The 22772-nt window shown below is 19.5% G+C and overlaps 5 protein-coding genes across 5 annotated transcripts; all 5 read left to right on the top strand.

Annotated features, from left to right (window-relative positions):
- Nucleotides 1-4788: 4788 nt before the first annotated feature.
- Nucleotides 4789-5626, top strand: PmUG01_00052200 (Plasmodium exported protein, unknown function; the record flags this gene model as incomplete). Its single annotated transcript, XM_029004289.1, has 2 exons — nt 4789-4878; nt 5027-5626. 2 exons carry the CDS (start codon nt 4789-4791, stop codon nt 5624-5626), a joined length of 690 nt encoding a protein of 229 aa, XP_028859054.1.
- Nucleotides 5627-9693: 4067 nt separating this feature from the next.
- On the top strand, nt 9694-10200 carry PmUG01_00052100 (uncharacterized protein; the record flags this gene model as incomplete). Its single annotated transcript, XM_029004278.1, has 1 exon — nt 9694-10200. One exon carries the CDS (start codon nt 9694-9696, stop codon nt 10198-10200), a length of 507 nt encoding a protein of 168 aa, XP_028859053.1.
- Nucleotides 10201-13088: 2888 nt separating this feature from the next.
- Nucleotides 13089-13645, top strand: PmUG01_00052000 (uncharacterized protein; the record flags this gene model as incomplete). The annotated part of the gene is made up of 2 exons (XM_029004267.1): nt 13089-13097; nt 13259-13645. 2 exons carry the CDS (start codon nt 13089-13091, stop codon nt 13643-13645), a joined length of 396 nt encoding a protein of 131 aa, XP_028859052.1.
- Nucleotides 13646-16728: 3083 nt separating this feature from the next.
- Nucleotides 16729-17574, top strand: PmUG01_00051900 (Plasmodium exported protein, unknown function; the record flags this gene model as incomplete). Its single annotated transcript, XM_029004256.1, has 2 exons — nt 16729-16818; nt 16966-17574. The coding sequence occupies 2 exons, from the start codon at nt 16729-16731 to the stop codon at nt 17572-17574; spliced, it is 699 nt and encodes a 232-aa protein (XP_028859051.1).
- A 2619-nt stretch (nt 17575-20193) lies between these two features.
- PmUG01_00051800 (Plasmodium exported protein, unknown function) lies at nt 20194-22536 on the top strand (the record flags this gene model as incomplete). Its single annotated transcript, XM_029004245.1, has 2 exons — nt 20194-20256; nt 21040-22536. The coding sequence occupies 2 exons, from the start codon at nt 20194-20196 to the stop codon at nt 22534-22536; spliced, it is 1560 nt and encodes a 519-aa protein (XP_028859050.1).
- Between the last annotated feature and the right edge of the window lie 236 nt (nt 22537-22772).

Here is a 22772-nt window from a genome sequence, read left to right as displayed (position 1 = left end):
ATATTTTTATGGTGGATATTTTTACAATTATTAACTTCATCACAGTTTCTAAAATAATCGTACAAATTTTTCCGTAATCTGTATTCATTAAAACAGTATGATCCTAAATAAAACAAAAAAAAAATTATCCTGTGGGTTTATTAATAGTTTCAGAAACTATATCAAAAACTATAAGAAAAATTGGCATAGTACCAATAACTTTTCCTTTGATATTAATCTATTTTCTTACTGTACCATATAATCAATAAGTAAAATGTGTTCAATGATCATCATATGTTATTCTTATGAACTCCTTCACCGAAAATATTTTAAATAATTTTCAATTTTTAAGAAGATCTCTTTATCATTTTCGTTTTGCTTTCCTGATATATTCAAGTCATTACAATGAGTATCATTAATTCCTAAATTTATTCCATCGTTCTACATTTCATACGTATCATGTACTGGTAATCCTTAAACAATACTAACCTCAGAAGTTAAACACACAAAAAGAAATTATATAAACATTTATGTACACTCAACTAAGAAAGAATTTTTTTATTATCCTTTAAGATAATTAAAATGTAGAATTGATAAGGTATTTAAGGAGATTCTAATGAAAATATAAAATATTCCAACTCTTCGTCACATAAAATATCCATCGAGTATTAATATATGTGAATTAAATAAAACATAAATAATCATGATCATATAAGTATAAACAAACAAAAGTATATAATATACTGATGTTTTATATATTTCCATATTCTAATTTTGAAAGGTAAAATATTTAATTATAAGAAATCCTCTTTAATAATATTTTTCTACTATAACATTTTAGTACAAATAACATAACTAAAAGTTGATATTCCTAATTTAAAAAAAAAATAAATAAAACGGAAATTGCGAATATAGTACGTCAACTAATATTTAATATACTATCAAAAAAAATGATTCTGGCAGCATATTTAATTAACAAACAATTAATGTATAATTATTCGAATGATATATAATAGAACAATTTTTTTTTTTTTTACTTTTGTACGTTCTTTTTAAATTTTTTGTACGCATTAATTTATTTCCATGTAGCACGAATCTAGTTGAAACCTATTCCTTTTAAAAAAAGGTACATTTTCTTAAGATTGTATAAGCTACTGTAACACTCTTTTTTTATAACAAGAAATAAAAAATAATTTTTCCGATAAAGGTAAGCCATAAGAGGCTAAAAATAAATATATAAAAAAAAAAAAAAAAAAAAAATATATATATATATATATATATGAATAAAAGAAGGTGAATGCATAATTAAAAAAAAGTAAGGTAACACTCGAAAAATTTTTAGAACACTTAATCTAATAGTGGATTTCAACTTAGTAATTGTAATTATGATATTGTTAAAATATTATATATATATATATATATATATGTGTATATATATTCATCATTTTACAAAAAATTCTTCCATAGAAGCATACAAATTATATTAATTAAAATATGGACTAATTAAACGGCGTATAATTATATATAACTTAAAAAAATATTTAGTATTAAAAAAGGCTTAATACGAAAACAGTAATTTGTTATTATATGTTTATTGATTTTAATATACAATAAAAGATTTACTAAGGAAAAAAAATTCTTCACTTCGCTTTATTTTTTTCAAAAAAATAAAACGCAAAATACCATGTAACATATAAGACGTTATCTTTAACCAATGATTGTTTGAATGTGTTCAACTTTTAAACATTTAATATATTATAAGCTATATCACTAATATATAATATAATATATTATAATAAAAGTAATATAATTTGATAATAGAATTTACCTAAATTATATTTAAACATTTATAACTAACTTATATTTCATATATATGAAGATAAAATGTATTATATTAAAGAAACAGTAAATTTAAATATTTTATGTTTACAATATATTCGTAATAATACCAGTACCTTTTAATACTATTTATCATATTTTTATGGATTTTCATAATTATTTAAATTATGCAAATCGCAACGGACAAAATTATTATTATTACTATAATTATTATTAAATAATGAGAAAATATATCACAATATCAAATAAATTGATGAAATGTGTTATGATCATTGTAAACAAATATCTGCAAATATATGTTCAAACATCTTTGTCAATAACAATAGGAAGAAAGTATCCATATTTTGAAATTTTAAATATATATCTGGTTTATTATTTTTTCATACATATATATATATATATATATATATATCCGATGTTCCACATCGAAGTTGCACTAATATTATATATTTCTCTTTTTTATTATATTTCCAAATATATGTACTAAAAATAAATTCATTATTTGACATTTACATTAAATATTAGTTCACATAATAAAACAATACAATATGTTCTTATAAAATTTAAAAAGAATAACTTAGATAAATGGAATAATTTGGTCGAGATATTCACATATATATTAATATAGTTGGAAAATCTATTTATACGAAATTAATTGATGCTTATAAACAGAAATTTTTTTAAAAACGCATAGTTCTTCCAAAATAATATATTTAATATATGTTTATATAAATTATTTATTAAATATTATAATAAATTATAATATATCTCTAATAAAAAAATTGAAAAAAAAAATATATATATGTGTGTATGTATATAATTTCAATGATTAAATTGATAAGCCTATGAAAATACCTTTAAATTTAAAACATATATAGTTAAAAGAATTTACAAGACCGAAGCTTTCCCTTAGTTGCTTGCACATTCTTCTATTAAGAAAGATTAATAAACGTATGTTTTAAATGACCTGTTTCTTCTGAAAACCAAAAATATAAACTCAAATATTTCCCAAACTTCAACTTATAGAAAATGGTAAAACCGCCTTTAGAAAATATTTAAAAAAATATATATATAAAAAGTTTATTTAATTATAGTCACATAACAGCAACGATTATATATACATATATATTTATATCATAAAAATCTTGTACTTAACGTACTACTGAACAATATGAAACAGAAGAACTTAAACATTTTTAATGCAAAACCCCATATATATGTTTATGAACAAGTATTTAAACAAAAAGATAAAATAAAATAAATTTTATTTAAATAATATTGTATACAAAGAAAGGTTGGCATAAGAAATGTTCTAAATAGCCAATTCTTTTTTTTAAATATGTGCCGATGGGTATTTTATTTTCATATCAAAATAGATATTCGTAGACAATATTTTTGTTATATATTCTGTTTTTTTAGAAATATATACAGTTCTATCTGTGCCCATTTTATTTTTTTCATATAGATGAAATAATATATATATGTAATTTTTTTCAAATGCAATTTATAATTCACCATATATTGTTGAAGCTTGTTAAATAAAATAAAAATTTCATTCGCATGTTTTTAAGTTATATATATATATAATATTATAATAAAATACTTCTCATATTCCATACTCATTCATTGAATTATATAATTAATCTATATAATAAAACAAAATAATATATTAAAAAATATAACTGTAATACATAAAATACATATGTATAAAACATATTGTTAGGATATTCTTTAATATTCAATGATTTTTAAAGTATACCCTAGTAATATTTTAATATAATAGTTTTAAACTTAGTAATTTTATTTGAACTTTTGCTTTTCTTTTTTTTTTTTAAATTATAATTTCTAAATATGGCTTAATTCTATTTGCAGAATAAAATTAATTGCTACCTTGCTTTTTTTTTTTTTTTTTTTTTTTTCATTATTACTATTTATATTTTGTTGCTTCTTTTTTTCTTTTCTCAGAACAAAGTAAGGATATTTATAAAATAATAATATATGAATTTGTTCTAATTTTTAGTTTCAATAAATAATAATATATGAATTTGTTCTAATTTTTAGTTTTAATATATTTTTATTATGCATATAATATTAATTAATAGAATTTTATGAATTACTGTATACTTAAGTGTATACAATTTATAAGGTGATACCCTTATTTAAAATTTTTTAATAAAAATAAAACTGAAATTAATAATAACTGTTAATCTATAAATATAATAATAAATGTAATATGATCTATAAATTATTATTTTGCGCTTATAATTTTAAGTATATTATTAAATTCATATTTTTTCAATGTTCACTCTTAGAACTTTCTAGCACGTTTATATGTTAAATACAATCTTTTTCTTATTGTTGATCTATATATTTTTAAAAAGATTTATATTTTAATTTGTGATTATAAAATTTTAAAAAAACCACAATGTTAGTACTCTGTACTTATAAGAATTAAACTTTTTTCTTTATCTTTTTTTTTCAGTAAATTTTTATGTAAAATTTTAAGCTACTCTTTTTTTATATAAATTTTATCAAATTTCTATACTATAAAATAATATGAAAATTTTATTAACAATTATGTAAATAAAAAATATGTATATAAATTTTTGACATATAGTGTTTTCAAATAATAAACCCATTATATGATGTAATTATATTTTTTTAATATTAAATTATGTTCAACTAAAATCGTGTCAGTTATAAAATGTATGAGTAGTGTTTATATTGATGTGTAAAACGTTTACGTGAAACATTTATATTTAATGTAATTTCTATGATTATTACTAGTGCTTATATAATATAATTATTTTTAATTAAAGAATATATAAACTATCGTATATTTTGATAAAATGTTCTAGCTCTTAAATTATAAATAAAATGCAATACTATTAAATATTAATCAAAAACATTTGTAGACATATATTTTTTATTATATTTATTAAATAGCAACTTTAAAAAAAAAAAAAGATAATGATAGTCGAAAAATTAAATAATAAAAACTTTTTTTTTAATTATTTTACATTTACTCTTTCAGTATGTACGTGGCAATATTTTGATCAGGTAATATGAAAATTCAAGTTAATAATTTCCTTAATTTTTTAGTTATTATGTATAATTTTTTTTCTTTTTCAATAGAACAAGAACTATATTAATATATAAAGTACATAATTTTTTCCTTTTAAGTCTTTTAAATATTCTTAATTTTTAGTTAACTGTCTTTGGTTCATCATTAGATAATCAGTGTAACAATGGCTGCCATTTAGATACAAATATTATAAGATCATTACGTATAGAGAGAAATGTAAATTCATCATTAAAAGGTAGAATATTAGCATCAGAAGATGATTTTAGTCTATATAATTATAATTATGATAATTTTGATAGCGATTATATTGATTTTGAAGCGTTATATAATCAGGCAAGAATAAATTTATATAGGAGAGGAAATAAAAAATCATTATTAAAATCTACTGTTACAGGTTTTACGAAATATGACAAACAGTATGAGAAATATGTAATGAATACATTTTTCAGAAATGATAAAGAATTTTTAAGAGGCAAAGATAATTTTTTATATGTTGCTAAGAATTTTTTTAAAGTTATTACTCCAATTCTAGTAGGGTTTATGTACTTTATTCTAAGTAGTCAGTTATTTTCATCGCCATTTTTTTGTATAGTGATACCACTTTTATTTTTTATAGTAACAGTAGTATATACTCTGAAAAAAATAGCCAAATGTTATGTTAAAGGACTAAGCGATGAAAAAAAATATATGTTAATAAAAAGGCTAGAGAAGGAATATTTTTAACTTATGCGATAAAAATAACACTCACTATTTCATAAATTTTGAATAAGATCATAAAATTTTCTGAAAACTTCATTTATTCTTTAGCATATGTTATATGAATTATATTTTGTGTGTATAAAAAAAATACTCGAATTATATATTTTTCAATATTTTATCTTAAAAAGTGAATTATTCTATGATTTTATATGCAGCCTAATTTAAGTATTCAAAATATATTTGAATACATTATTTTTATATATTCAAATTATTCCTACATAAATAATTGTCATGAGAAAATGATTGTTTTTGAACAATTATTTTTTTTTTTAAACAATATACCCATGCATTGTATAGGTATTCCACTAAAATAAATCAACATAATACCTTTAAAAAAGGATACATTCCTTAAAAATAAATAAACTAATGGAACATTCAATAAATAATTGATTGATTGTACTCAACTTTTCGATTTTCAGTGTATTTTGAAATATAATACAAATACATAATATAATATACTATCGTATAATAAAACTAATAAAATTTTATATTAGAATTTTTTTAGACTGTCTGTAATTATTCCATATCTTATTTGTTTTTCATACGTATGATGATATAACGTATTATATTAATAAAACATTAAATTTACATATTTTATGTTTACTATTCACGCGTAATAATACTAGAACCTTATAGTACTATTGATCATATTTTTAATGATTATAATATTTTTTCAAATTTAGCAAATCTAAAAGGACAAAATTATTATCATTACTATTATTATTATTATTATTACTATTATTATTATTATTACTATTATTATTATTATTATTAATACTATTACTATTATTATTAATACTGTTACTATTATTATTAATACTATTAATATTATTATTAATACTATTACTATTATTATTAATACTATTACTATTATTATTAATACTGTTACTATTATTATTAATACTATTACTATTACTATTATTATTAATACTATTACTATTACTATTATTATTAATACTATTACTATTATTATTAAACAATTCTCAAATATATCGCATTTTTTAATTAAATGCTGAAAAATATTACGGTTACGGGAAGTAAACATATGCAAATGTATGTTCAAACATCTTTATCAAAAAAAATAGCAAGATAGTGTCCTTATAATGAAGTATTTGGTGTATATACTGTTTATCAATTTTTCATACATATATATACTCAAGGTTAAATACTAAGATTCCAGCACTTATATTTTATTTTTTTTTATATAAATTTCTCAATATATGCACTAATAATAAATTCATAGTTTATCAATTAAAATAAATCGAAATTCACATAATAAAAACAGCAATATGATATTATAAAAAATTAAAAGAACACCTTCGATAAGTGGAGTAGATCAGTTGAGATATTCATATATATATTGTAAACATAGTTAGAAAACTATTTTATTTGAAAAATCGTAATGCCAATAATTCTAATAAACAGAAATTTTTTCAAAAACGCATCGTACCGTGAAAATAATATATTTAATATATGTTTATATAAACTATTCATTAAATATTATAATAAATTATAATCTAGCTGTACTAAAAAAATAACAAATATATATATATATATATAGATATAGATATAGATATAGATATGTGTGTATATATAAATTATTTCAATGATTAAATTGATAAGCCTATGAAAATACCTTTAAATTTGAAACATATATATAGTTAAAAGAATTTACAAAACGGAAACATTTCCTTAGTTATATATCCTTCTCTTAAGTAAAATAAATAAACGTATGCTTTAAATGAACCGTTATTTCTGAAAATCAAAAATGAAAATCCAAATATTCCCCAAACTTCAATCATAGATAATGATAAAACTGCCTTTAGAAAATAGTTTAAAAAAAAATACAAAAGTATCATTTATTTATAAACTAATAACAAAGATTATTATATATATACATATATATGTATATCATAAAAATCTCGTACTTATTAAAATGTACTATTCAATCACAATATGAAGCAGAACTTCAAAACTTTTTTAATGCGAAGACGTATATATACTTTTAAGGACAAGTATTCAAACAGAATGATAAAATAAAATTAACTTTATTTAAATGATAATTTACCAAATCAATATTTGGATATAAAATTTTAAATAGTTAATTTTTTTTTTCAAATATTTACGGATGGATATTTTTTTTTTTCTTATCAAAATAGATATCCATAAACAATATTTTTGTTATATATGCTATTTTGTTAAAAACATTTTAATTTCTATTTGTACCTGTTTTATTTTTTATATATAGTTGTTTTAAATATATGTGTTATTTTTATAATCCACTATGAAAGATGGAACTTGTGAAATAAAATAAAAAATTAATTCTCATATTTTTAACTTATATATATATATGTATACATACATGATATTATAAAAGAATACTCCTCATATTTCGTACCAATTCAATAAATTTTATAATTAATTTATAAAATAAAACCAAATAATATATTAAAAAAGATAAATAACCACAATACATAATATATATATATATATATATATATATATATATATATATATATATTAAACATTTTGTCAGGATTTCCTTTAATATTAAATGATTTTTAAGGAATATCCTTAAAATATTTTAATACAATAGTTTTAAAAATAGTAATTTTATTTGCACTTATTCCTTTTTTTTTTTAATTTAATTTCATGATGTCTTAATTCGATTCACAGAATAAAATTGTTATTTTTATTTTTTTTTCATCTTTATTATTCCTATTAATATTTTATTGCTTATTTTCTACTGTTAGAACAAAATAGGGTATTTTTAAAATAAAAATACTTTACCGTATTTTAATTTTTAGTTTTAATGTATTTTTATTATTACAGAATATCAATAGAATAATATATATCACTGTATAATTAGGTGTATGCAATACATAAGTGGATACTCTTTTTTAAAAAATTCTGATAAAAATAAAACTGCAATTAATATATATTAGTATATAATAAATAAGCGTGTACATAAAATTTAATCTATAAATTATTATTCTGTGTTTAAAATTTTAAATATATTAATAAATTCATGTATGTTCAATGTTCATGCATACATCTTTCTATCACGTGTATATGTTGCATACATTATTTTTCTAATTGATAATATATATATTTTTAAAAAGAATTAAATTGTAACTTATCAAGTAAGCATTATAAATTATACAACATTTGTACTCTATTCCTATATGAATTATGTTTTTCTTTTCGTTCTTCTTTTTTATCCATAGATTTTTATTCAAATTTTTAAGCTACTCTTTTTTTATTTAAATTTTACCGAATTCATAAACACCTAATAAAATGATGAGAAAAATTTATTAATAATTATGTAAATGAAAAATACATATACATATATATTGTTGATATACGTATTGCTTTTAAATTATACAATTATTATTTGTTGTAATTATATTTTTTTTTTATGTTATATTATGTTGCACTAAAATCAGGTCAGTTATTAAAAGTATACCTTTTGTTAATATTGATGTGTAAAACGCTTATGTAAAAGATTTTTATTTAATGTAAATTCACTTATTATTACTTGTTCTTATATAAAATAATAATTTTTATTAAAATATATGTATAATACCTTATATTTTAATAAAACGTTATAGCTCTTAGAATATAAATAAAAAATTATACTATGGAATGTTGATCAAATTATTTTGTAGACATATTTTTTTTATTACATTTATTAAAAATTAACTTTAAAAAAAAAAAAAATAATAAAATAATGGTAGAAAAATCAAATAACAAAAACTTATTTTTTAAATATTTTACATTTACCCTTTTAGTATGGACGTGGCAATTTTTCGATCAGGTAATATAAATATTAAAGTTAATATTTTTCTTAATTCTTTGTTATTATGTATTATATTTCTTTTTAAATAAAATATGAAATATATTAATGTTTGAAGTAAATAATTTTTTTTTTTTTTTTAATCTTCTACATTTTTCTTAATTTTTAATCAACTGCCTTTGGTTCATCATTAGGTAATCAAAATAATGATAATTACCATTTAGACAAAAGAATTATGAAAATATTACGCGGAGAATCAAATGAAAATTCGTTATTAAATGGTAAAATATTGGAAACAGAATATTATTATAGACCATATGTTAATTATTATGATGATTATACTAATAATTATAACGATTTTAAAGAGTTATATAAACGTGAAGGAATATACATATATAAAAAAAAAAATAAAAAATCTCTATTAAATTCTATAGTAAAAACTCTTAAGAAATATGATAAACAGTATGAGGAAGATGTAATGGATGCGTTTTTCAGTAATAATATAGGATTTATAAGCGTTTCAAATGACTTTTCATCTGTAGCTAGTAATATTTTTAAAGTTATTTCTCCTGTACTTGCAGTACTTGTATACTTCATTACAAGTTGTATATATTTTTCATCAATACCTATCCTTTTAGTGATATCATTTATGGTTTTTATATTTACAGTTGTTTATACTCTAAAAAAAATAGCAAAATGTTATATTAAAACCCTTAGCAATGAAAAAAAATATATGTTATAAAAAAGGCTAGAGAAAAAATATTTTTAACTGATGTGATAAAGGTAACACTCATCAATTCGTATATTTTGAATAAGATAATGGAATTTTGTTAAAAATTCATTTATTCTGTAGTGTATATTATGTAAGTATAAAAATAATACTTGAATTCTTTTTTTTTTCATTATTTTGTCCTAAAAAATAATTTGTCGTATGATTTTATATATCACCTAATTTACGAATTCAAAGTATATTATATACATTATTTTTGTTTCCTCAAATTATTTATATTTAAATAATTTTGACGAAAAAATAATTCTTTTTGAACAATTATTTTTTTTTTTTTAAATTATTTATACATACATTATATCTGTATCCCACGAAAATAAATAAATATCATACCTTTAAAAAAAAAAATAGGTTCCTTAAAAATATATAAGCAAATATATCGTTCACCGATTGATTGATTGTGCTTAATTTATAATCCTTTAATATATTATGTAATATAATACTAATATATAATATAACATAATATAATATATTATGTTAGAACTAATAAAAGTTGATAATGGAATTTGTCTAAATTATTTGTAAACATTTATATCCTATTTGTATTTCGTACGTAAGAAGATAAAATGTATTATATTGAAGAAACAGTAAATTTTAAAATTTCATTCTCATAATGTACCCGTAATCATATCATTAATACACAGTACTATATATCATAATATTATAGGTTACCATATTTACGTACAATTATTAAATATAAATATACAAAATTAATATTATCATTACTATGGTAAAATATTATTGTTATTACTATTATTATAATTAAATAATGCTCAAATACTTCACAATTTTTTACAAATTGATTAAAAGGATTATAGTCAGTGTAAAATAATATCTTCTAATATATGTTCAAGTATCTTCGTAAAAAAAAATAAGATGAAAGAATCTATATTTTGAAATATTTAATGTATATAAGTTTTTCATACATACATATATATATATATATATATATATATATATATATATATATATATATATATATATAAATGTACATATATATGAATATATATTCTCATTGTTACATGTCGAAGTTCCACTATTTTTATTTACTTTTTTTTAATATATTTCCTAACATATGTGCTAATAATAAATTATTGATTAATCAATTATAATAAATTATAAGGCACCTAATCAAACAGAACAATTTGACGTTATAAGATACAAAAAGAATAATTAAGATAAATGATATATTTAGTCGATATATTCAAGTATATGTTAATGTAATTATAAAAAAAGATAAATCTGATAAATGCATATGAGCAGAAAATCTTTAAAAAACATATAGTTCCTTGAAAATTATACATTTAATGTAAGACTATGTAAATTATGCATTAAATAAAATAATAAATTACAATTTAGCATTATCTAAGAAATAGCAAAAAAACAAATATATTATATATATATATATATATTTATTTATATATTTATTTATGTGGTTGTACTATATAAAAATACTTTTCATAGTTATATACCTTTTTGGGAATTTGAAATGTGATTTATATAATAAAACAAAATGAAATATTAAAAAAAATAAATTTCCGTAATATATAATATATATATGACATATTAGGATTTCTTTTAATATTCATTTTTTTTTTTTTTTTTTTTTTGTTGTCATATTATAATTCTTAAACTTGGATAAATCTATTTTCAAAATAAAATATATTTTTATTAGATTTTTTCTTTATTTCATCTTTATTATATTACGAACTATTCATAAATTGTTAGTTGCTTTTTCTTGTTTTTACTTAGAACAAAATATGAATAATTTATTTTCAAAATAAAAATATTTTATCCTGTTCTAATTTATAGTTTTCATGTATTTTTTTTAATATTATAAATAATTTTAATTAATATAATATTATGCATATTACTTCTTACCTAAGTGCATAAGACATATTTATGAGAGCATATTCTTATTTAAATGCTGTTAAAAAAGATACAGCTAGAATTAATTATACGTATTAATAAACTATAAACAAGAACATAAAAAAAAAAATTTAATCTATATCTTATTGTAAACATTCATTATTAACAATTTTAAAGATATGGTATTGCTATATTTATTTAATGCAAGTTCATTATTAGGATTTTAAATCATGCATAATACATGTTCTATAAATTCGTTTTCTCATTGTTAACATATAATATTTTTTTTTTTTTTAAAATACATACATAACGATAATAAATTATAAAAAGTCGATATTGTTTTTGTTATAATAAATAAATTAAGTTTTTTCATTTTTTCCCTATTTTTTCATAATATATTATGGAAATTTTTAAGGTAATATTTTTTTATTTAAATTTTATACAAATTCGTATGTCTAAAAAAATAAAGTCAAAATTTAATACTAATTATGTAAATACAAAATATATATAAATAAAATGTTAATAATGTGTTTAAATTATACAATTATTATATTGATAATATAATTTTTTTTTTTTTTTTGAAGTTAAATTATATTGAACTAAAACCACGTCATATAAAAATGCAAGGGAGTATGTGTTTTGTTAGTATTGTTCTATAAAATGTTTGCATAAAAACATTATCTTTTAATACATATACTGGGTTATTACTTTAACTTATATAAAATAATTTTATATTTAAAATTAAACAATAAAAACTATTTTAAATTTTGATAAAACTTTTTTTGAGCTCTTTAAATTATATACATAAACAATATTACTACTGAATTTTAAAGAAAAACTTTTATAAACAAAATTCTTTTTATTACATTAATAATATAGCAACTTTCAAAAAAAAAAAAAAAAAAAAAAATGATTGTAGGAAAATTCAATAATAAATCGTTTTCTATTAAATTTTTTACATTTACCCTTTTAGTATGGACATGGTAATATTTCGATCAGGTAATATAAAAATTAAATTTAATATTTCTCCTAATATTTTGTTATGCATTTTTTTTTTTTTTTTAAATAAAATAAGAATTACATTAGTATATAAAGTAAATAATTTTTTTTTTTTTTAATCTTCTACATTTTTCTTAATATTTAGTCAAAAACTTTTCGTTCATTATTGGATAATCAAAGCATCGATAATTACCATTTAGACACAAAAATTAAGAGAATATTATTCAGAGAAGGAAATGAAAATTCGTCATTAAAGAGTAGAATATTGGAAACAGAATCTGACTATAATATATTTGATAGTTATTATTATGTTCATGATAACAGTTATAATAGTTTTGAAAGGTTACATGATCAAGCAGAAAAAAATATATATAAAGGAAAAAATAAAAAATCGCTACTAAATTCTACTGGTAAACCTTTAAAGAAATTTGATAAAAAGTATGAGGAAAGTGTAATGAATGCGCTTTACATTAATGATAATGAATTTATGAGTGGTTCAAATAATTGTTCATCTGCAGCTAAGCACATTTAAAAAGTTATTGCTCCATCTCTTGCAGCTTTTGTGTACTTTATAGTAAGTTTTTCGTACTTTACAGAAACATATTTACGTGTAGTGATACTTTTTATAGTTTTTACAGTAGCACTTATATACACTGTGAAAAAATTGGTAAAATGTTATTTAAAAGGAAGTAGCAATGGAAAAAAATATAATTTAAAAGGAAATATAAAGGAGAAATATTTTTAACTTATACGATAAAAAGTACACACATAATTCATAAATTTTGAATAAGATAATAGATTATTCTCACAATTTCATGCATTCTATAGTGTACGTTGCATGTATTATATTATGCATGTGTGTAAAAAAAATACTCGAATTATATTATTTTCAATATTTTATCTTAAAAAATAATTTGTTATATAATTTTATATATAGTCTAATTAAAGTATTCAATATATATTACATACATTACTTTTATTTGTTTTAATTATTCATACTTACATAATTGTGTCGAAAATATTATTTGTTTTCAGTAATTTTCTTTTTTGAAAATCATTTATACATACATTATATGTGTATGCCATAAAAATAAATAAACAGTCATACCTTTCAGAAAAAGGAAGTTACCCTAAAATTATGTAAGCAAATGAATCATTCACTGACTGGTCGACTGACTTATTGATGAACTGTGCTCAACTTTCAGGCTTTTAATATATTATCTAATACCAATATATAATATAATATATTATGACTAATAAAATTTTATAATATAATCTGTGTAAAATATTTTGTAAACGTTCTTTAAATTATTTGTATTTCATACATATGAAGATAAAATGTATTATATTAAAGCAACAGTAAATTTAAATATTTTATGTTCAAATTTTACCTGTAATAATACTATAACCGCAAACTACTATATATCATAATATTATAGATTACCTTATTTATGCACAATTAGTAAATATAAAAGGACAAAATTATTATTATTACTATTGTAATTATTATTGTTATTACTATTATTATGATTAAATAATGCTCAAATATATCTACAATTTCTAGTAAATTGATGAAAAGCAATACAGACATTATAAAAAAAATATTTTCAAATGCACGTTCAAACACGCTTACAAAAAATATATTATGAAGTAGTTTATTATTTGAAATATATAATGTATATACTCCATATAAGTTTTTCATACATATATATGCACATATGTATATATAAACATCATAAATATCTTGTAGTTTTTTAACTGTACTACTCCAGCACAATTTAAAACAGAAGTACTTCAAAACGTTTTAAATGGAAAACCACATATATATGTTTATGGACAAGTTTTTAAGAAAAATGATAAAATAAAATTAATTTTATTTAAATAATAATATATACAAAACAATGTTTGGATAAAAAATTTTTTATATGAACAATTTTTTTTTCAAATATCTGTGGATGGGTCTTTTTTTTTTTTTTTTTATTAAACTAATTATTCGTAGGCAATACAATTATTATATACTATTTTTTTAGATATATTTTCTGATATATCTTGCGCCTATTTTATTTTATGTATATATATATATGATAAAAAAATATATGTGATATTTATTTCAGCTGCAATTTACAATTCATTATGTTAAGTAGAAACTTGTGAAACGAATTAAAAAATTTCATTTCCATGATTTATAATAAAGGTGGCATAATTAGAAAATACACTTCATATTTTATGTACCATATTGGGGGATTTTATAAATAATTTATATGATAAAACAAAATAAAATATTAAAAAAGATTTATTCTGTAACACAAAATATACATATATATATATATATATAAAACAAAGTGCTACGATATCCTTTAATACATACTTATTTTTAAAGCTCACACTAATAATAATTCACAAATCATTTTTAAAATTAGTAATTTTATATGAACACTTTCTTATCTTATCTTTTCTTTTTTTTTTTTTTTTTTTTGTAAAATTATAATTCCTGTATATGCTTTAATCCTATTTGTACATTAAAACTGTTACCTTTATTTTATTATTTTTTTTTTTTTATCTTTTTTATATTATTCCTATTTATAATTTATTACACATTCTTTTCTTCTCTTTAAACAAAATATGGAGGATATTTATGAAATAAAAATATTTTGATTTGTACCAATTTTTAGCTTTAATATATTTTCATTTATACATAATATTAAATAATACAATTTTATGTATTACTTGTACACATAATTGTATACTATATATGAAAGCATAATTTTTTTTTTTTTTTTTATTTAAAAATTTTTAGTAAAAATAGAACTGCAATTGATATCTATTAATATATAATAAATAAGAGAATATATAAAATTTAATCGATAAATTATTTTTTTGTGTTTATAATTTTAAACAAGTTGTTAAATTCATATATTTTCGAAATTTGCACATTCAATTTTCCGTCATGTTTACATAAATTATGAATACTCTTCTTTTTCTTGTTAATCTATATATTTTTAAGAAGAATTATGTTGTATATTGTTAAATAAATTTTAAAAAATCCACAATATTCCAAATGTACGATATATATTTAATTTTTTTTTTTTTTTCTTTTTATGAATTTTTTTGCAAAAATTTAAGCTACTATTTTTTTATTAAAATTTTACCAAATTTCCTATACTAACAAAATAATACAGAAATTTTATTAATAACTATGAAAATAAAAAAATATATATATAAATTGTTCACTTATATAATGCTTTTAAATTAAACAATTATTATTCTATATTACAATTACATTTTTTTTAAGTTAAATTATGTTGAACTAAAATCGCTTGAGTTATTAAGAAGTATTTATTTTGATAATATTATGTATAAAAAGTTTGCGTAAAAAACATATTATTTTGATGTATTTTCCTGAATTATTAATTTTCTTTAAATTTTCTTTATATAAAATAATTATTTTTAATTAAAGAATAAATAAAATATATTATGTTTTGATAAAATATTAGATCTCTTAAAATTTAAATAAAAAATAATAATACTGAATTATAAACAGAAACATTAATACTTTCGTAGGCATAATTTTTATATTACCCTTATTATATAAAAACTTAAAAAAAAAAAAAAAAAATGATGATAGAAAAATCAAATAAAAAAATCATCTTTTCTAAATTTTTTACCCTTACCCTTTTAGTATGGATGTGGAAATATTTCGATAACGTAATATGAAAAATGAATATATTATTTTCCCTAATATTTTGTTATAACTTTTCTTTTTTTTTTTTAAATAATATGGGAACTATATTAATATATCAAGTAAATAATTTTTTTTTTTTTTTTATATTCTACATTTTTCTTAATTTGTAGACATCTGCCTTTAATTCATCATTGAATAATCAGAACAACAATAATTGCCACGTAGATACAAATGTTATGAGAGCATTATGCGGAGAAGGAAATGCAAATTCGTCATTAAAGGGTAGAATATTGACAACAAAATATGGTAATAGCGAATATGATTATTATAATTATCATGATGGTGAAGATAGCAATTATAACAGTTTTGAAAGGTTACATGAACAAACAAGAAAAAATTTATATAAAAGAAAAAAGAGAAAAACTCTATTAAGTTCTATTGGTAAAACTTTAAAGAAATATGATAAGAGGTATGAGGATAAAGTAATGAGTGCTTTCTACATTGATGATAGAAGAAATAATGATAATGTATATAACCTTCAGTTTATAGTTAGCAAGGTTGCCCAAATTAGTACTCCAGTTCTTCTATCGATTATGTATGCATTCATAAGTTTTTGTTTATTTACATCAACATTTATTCGCATTTTTCTACCATTTTTAGTTTTTATAGCATCTATTTTATATACTGTGAAAAAATTTGTAAAATGTTATGTAAAAGCAATTAGAAAAGAAAAAATTTATAATTCAAAAGGAAAGATACAGATGAAATATGACTATTAACGTACACGACAAAAATTACATCCATTATTCATTATTTTTGAAGAAAATAATGGATTATTCTTAAAACTTTTCATGTATTCCATATTGTACATCCTATGTATTATATTACCTATGTATAAAAAAAATTACGTGAAATATATTTTTTTTTTATCATTTTGTCTTAAAAAATAATTTGATATATGATTATATATACCACCTAATTTAAGTGTTCAATATATATTAAATACATGACTTTTTTTTGTTCAAATTATTCGTACTTAAATAATTATTATGAGAATATAATTTTTTTTCAATGATTTTCTCTTTTCATATATCATTTACACATATATTATATATTCTTATGCCATGAAAATAAAAGAACATCGTACCTTTAAAAAAAGTCCGTTGTCTTAACCCTATATATAAGCTAATACAACTCCTCTTTTGTATAGCAAACAAAATAAATAATATATCCCGTAAAGGATACTACAAAAGGATACAAATAAAACATGTAAAAAAATTGAAAAAAATGTAAATATAAATATAAATAAATAAATATATATATATATATTTATATATTTATATTTGTACGGGCAAATGCTTTAAGTGTATCATTAATTGGTAAATGTACTAGTATTTTATTCCAAGTACAGCTTCATTTGCCCATAAAACTCATTAACAGTTAATATTACATTATATTTTTAAACGACTCATGTTTCAATGTCAATTTCTTTCGAATAAGAGTAATTTTAATATAGAACATGTTCACATTAAGCATTTCTTATGTGCTTGCGTTGTAAATAACAACCTCATAGGTTAAATTATTTTTGGAGGGGGATAAAAGTAGGGAACAAAATCTAACTGAACCCATTTTATTATCATTTAATCAAAAAAATACTTGTGAATACTATTTTATATAATAATAATATTTACGAAATAATTACCATTTTTATGCTTTGTTTGTATTATATAAATACATATATAGAATATGTATATATTTTTCATTTCGAAATTATTATTTATAAATGTAATAATTTTATAAAGAAGCAAAACTTTTCCTTCGCACATGTTTAAAAATATAATTATTTATTTCCAAGCAAAATTTATACATATCATTTAGCTAGTTGTGGACATATAATAATATTACAGTAACGCAATAAAATTGTAAAATATCTTAAGAAAGTTCTATAAATTGATATGTTTTCAAAATAAAAGGAGGGTAACATAAAGGGCAATTTTATTTTTCCATAACATTAAAACATATTCACTTACACATACATCATTTTTAACATTACTTATATATATATATATATATAATATATATATTGTATTATTTTTATATTAAAAATAAAATAATTTATTATATTACCATAAATATTATGTCAGACAAAGAGTATTATATAACTTAATGATTATTGCTACACTTTATATTTATGTGTCATCTGTTTATTTTACATTTTTTTTTGAAAAATTTACACAAAAAAAAAAAAAAAAAATACTAATATAACATTTTTTTCCATGAAAAATTTTCAGTGTTAAAGGATTAATTTTTTTTTTTTTGTTTTTAAAATTTTATAGTGTTCCGTAAGTTTTTGTATCTTTTTTAATTTATGTAATTATATAAAATGGTAGAAAATTATAGAAAATATTTCTTATTGTATATAACATAATAAATGTAATATTTATATTTTTTCATATTGTAAAAAAGTATAAATTACATTTTTATAAGTACATATTTTTTTATGTATGTTATTTTACATGTATACATAGATTTTAATATTATATACCCTTTAAGATTATTCATTGTAAATTATTCAATATATATTTTTAATGATACATTAATCGTCATATAGTTAAAAAGTACATAAACTGTTCCATTATTTATGTACATAAAATGTGGTTTACATTTTTGTACAAAATATACATATATTTATATATATAATATATGTATAATAATATCTTAAATTCTTCTATAGAATTAAAAAATAGTTTAACTAATTTTTTTTTTTTTTTTTTACTGCAAAATATATATATGTACTATATAACCCTTCATTGCAAAAAAATGCTTAAATTCACCCTGTTATATCTTTTCCAGTAGTACATGTATAAATATCTTTCTTTTATTTATATTTTTAAAATAATATTATTTTTTACCCCGCATAAAAATATGGAAAACCGTGAATTATACGTGAATTATACGTGAATTATAGGATATATTTTATTATATATATATATATATATTACATGCAAAAATATATATTTCTAATTTTGCAAAAATGTTCTAGAAATTTTTTTTTTTTTTATTACTATTACTTATACATTATATAATTTACTTTAGAAAAAATGTACTAATATTTTATTAATTTTTTATTTTACATTTTATATTATCTTTTATTTTAATTATGAATAAAAAGAGAAAAAAATAATAATAACAAATAAAAAATTGTAAACAAATATATAATATAATATATTATATATACATTGCATTTATATATATGCATATTTTATAATTATGCATATATAATATTTTAGGAAAATATACCTTTAGGATATAATATAATTATAAGAAAATATAAATTACCGAAAAAATTACCTAGTCATAAATTGCTAACGCAAAAAACATAATAAATTCAGTTTAAAATGGTACATTATAAAGCTTTTATTTTTACCTTCCTTATTTGGGAAAGGGAAAATACCAAAAATGTAAGGATTATCAATGTATATTGCATCTAAATATATGTATATATTTTTTAAGTTGTCGTTAGTTTATTTTTCATTTTTGTTTTTTATATACTGTTAGAATTACACTTTCATGGGTATTACCATATTATGAGTAAAACAATAATTTTTATTTTTTCTACACTTTTGTACGATTTTTACATCTTTATATATCTCTGCATCTTTGTACATCTCTGCATCTTTGTACATCTCTGCATCTTTGTACATCTCTGCATCTTAGTACATCTCTGCATCTTTGTACATCTCTGCATCTTTGTACATCTCTGCATCTTTGTACATCTCTGCATCTTTGTACATCTCTGCATCTTTGTACATCTCTGCATCTTTGTACATCTCTGCATCTTTGTACATCTCTGCATCTTTGTACATCTCTGCATCTTTGTACATCTCTGCATCTTTGTACATCTCTGCATCTTTGTACATCTCTGCATCTCTGCATCTTTGTACATCTCTGCATCTTTGTACATCTCTGCATCTTTGTACATCTCTGCATCTTTGTACATCTCTGCATCTTTGTACATCTCTGCATCTTTGTACATCTCTGCATCTTTGTACATCTCTGCATCTTTGTACATCTCTGCATCTTTGTACATCTCTGCATCTTTGTACATCTCTGCATCTTTGTACATCTCTGCATCTTTGTACATCTCTGCATCTTTGTACATCTCTGCATCTTTGTACATCTCTGCATCTTTGTACATCTCTGCATCTTTGTACATTTTTAATAATTCTTTTTCCCCCTTTTAGTGTAATTCAAATAACACATGTGATGTTGAGCAGAATGAACTACACATTAAACTAGGTATGAGAGTTTCTAGAATTTTATACGAATTGGATCGCATCCATAGTTCAAATGGTCATGGTAGTACTATATCTTTATTAGGTACGAACAGTAATAATGGTAACAAAAAGTATGGAAAGAATTATAAAGAACGTGTAGATAGTTATGAAAATGTTAATGATGACGATGAGGAAAATGATGATGATGAGGAAAATGATGATGATGAAGATTTTGAAAAGGTAAAAAACCCATATGCAGATGTTTATAATTCATCCGTAGAATCATTAGGAGATAGTTCTAATGATATTTTTAATAAGCGTGGTAATAAGAATGGCTCAAATAATAATGTCAAGCAAAATTTGAAGAATTATCAAAATAAAAACAGCCAAAAGACAAATTATAAAATAACACAGAATGAAAATGTAACAAAAAAACATAATGAAGTTAATGGATTGGACAGTGAATTCAGAAAAAAATTGTTTGATAGTAAGAGTAGTTTAAGTAGTAGCACGGAAAATCTTGGTATATATTTCGATAAATATTGTAATGATAGTAAAAAGAATAACGGACATAACAAAAAAACGAAACGCAATTATAAAGATGAATTAGATGATAAAATTGATGAAGTTATATTAAGAGATAAATTAGCTGAACGAGATGTATTAACAAATAACAAAAAAGAGAACAGTTCAGTAAAAAAACAATCAGATATGAATTTCCCAGGATTTTTGCTTAATTATAAATATAATCAAAGAGATAAGTATAACTATCATTTAAATCATAAGGAAGTTGTATCAGAATGCTTAAAAAATTTGAAAGAAAAGGAAAAAAAAACATTACAAAAAGTATTAGATTCTAATATGTATGATGATGTAAATCCATTGGATAAGAAAGAAGTCCAAGAGAAATTTAAAACTCGCTCTAGTAATATATTAAAAAAAAAATATAATAGTGAAAAAGATAGACGGGATATTGATAGTAGTTCAGAAGATGAATCAGTATTAAGAAAAAAAAAAACATCTTATCCTAAGCAAAAATATTTAATAGTGTTATTGAAAACAAAGAATAGTAGTTCAAAATCAATGGAGGACCTTAGAGAACAAATAGATAAAACCATGGACAATAATACTGCATTAATTGCTCATGCGTTACTAAATAAAATTGAAAAGGTTAAAAATGATATATCAGATATGAAAGAAAAACATGCAAAAGAAACCCAATATCTTAATTCCAAACTTAAAAGAAGTGTTAAACGTGCCTTTTTCTGTATACCGTTAATTGTCCTAATAGTAAATATAACATTCCTAATTCTATTGGAAGTATTTTATATTTTTTCTTTTCCGTCTTTATTTGTTATTTTTACTATTGTTATTGGAATATTTCTTTCATACGTCCTTGCGGGGAAACTGTTATATGGATCTCCAATGAAATTGATACGTAATCTATTTCAAATTAACTTCTAAGCGAAAAACTAAAAAATGTACATGGGAATGAACGTGCATATATATATATAATATGTTTATATGCACGTATATATTTTTTAAGTTCATTTATTGTTTTTTTTTTTTTTTTTTGCAAAAGTTTTGTCCGTTGAAAAATTGTTAAATTTTATTGTAAGAATTAATAAATTAATACACATTTTATTATTTCTTTCCAAGTACAATTCTGTTTAAATGTGTAAAATGTGAAATGCAAAAAC

Source organism: Plasmodium malariae, assembly GCF_900090045.1.
Source record: "Plasmodium malariae genome assembly, contig: PmUG01_00_27, whole genome shotgun sequence".
NCBI classification, from domain to species: Eukaryota; Apicomplexa; class Aconoidasida; order Haemosporida; family Plasmodiidae; genus Plasmodium; species Plasmodium malariae.
This window is presented reverse-complemented; position numbering and strand designations above follow the sequence as displayed.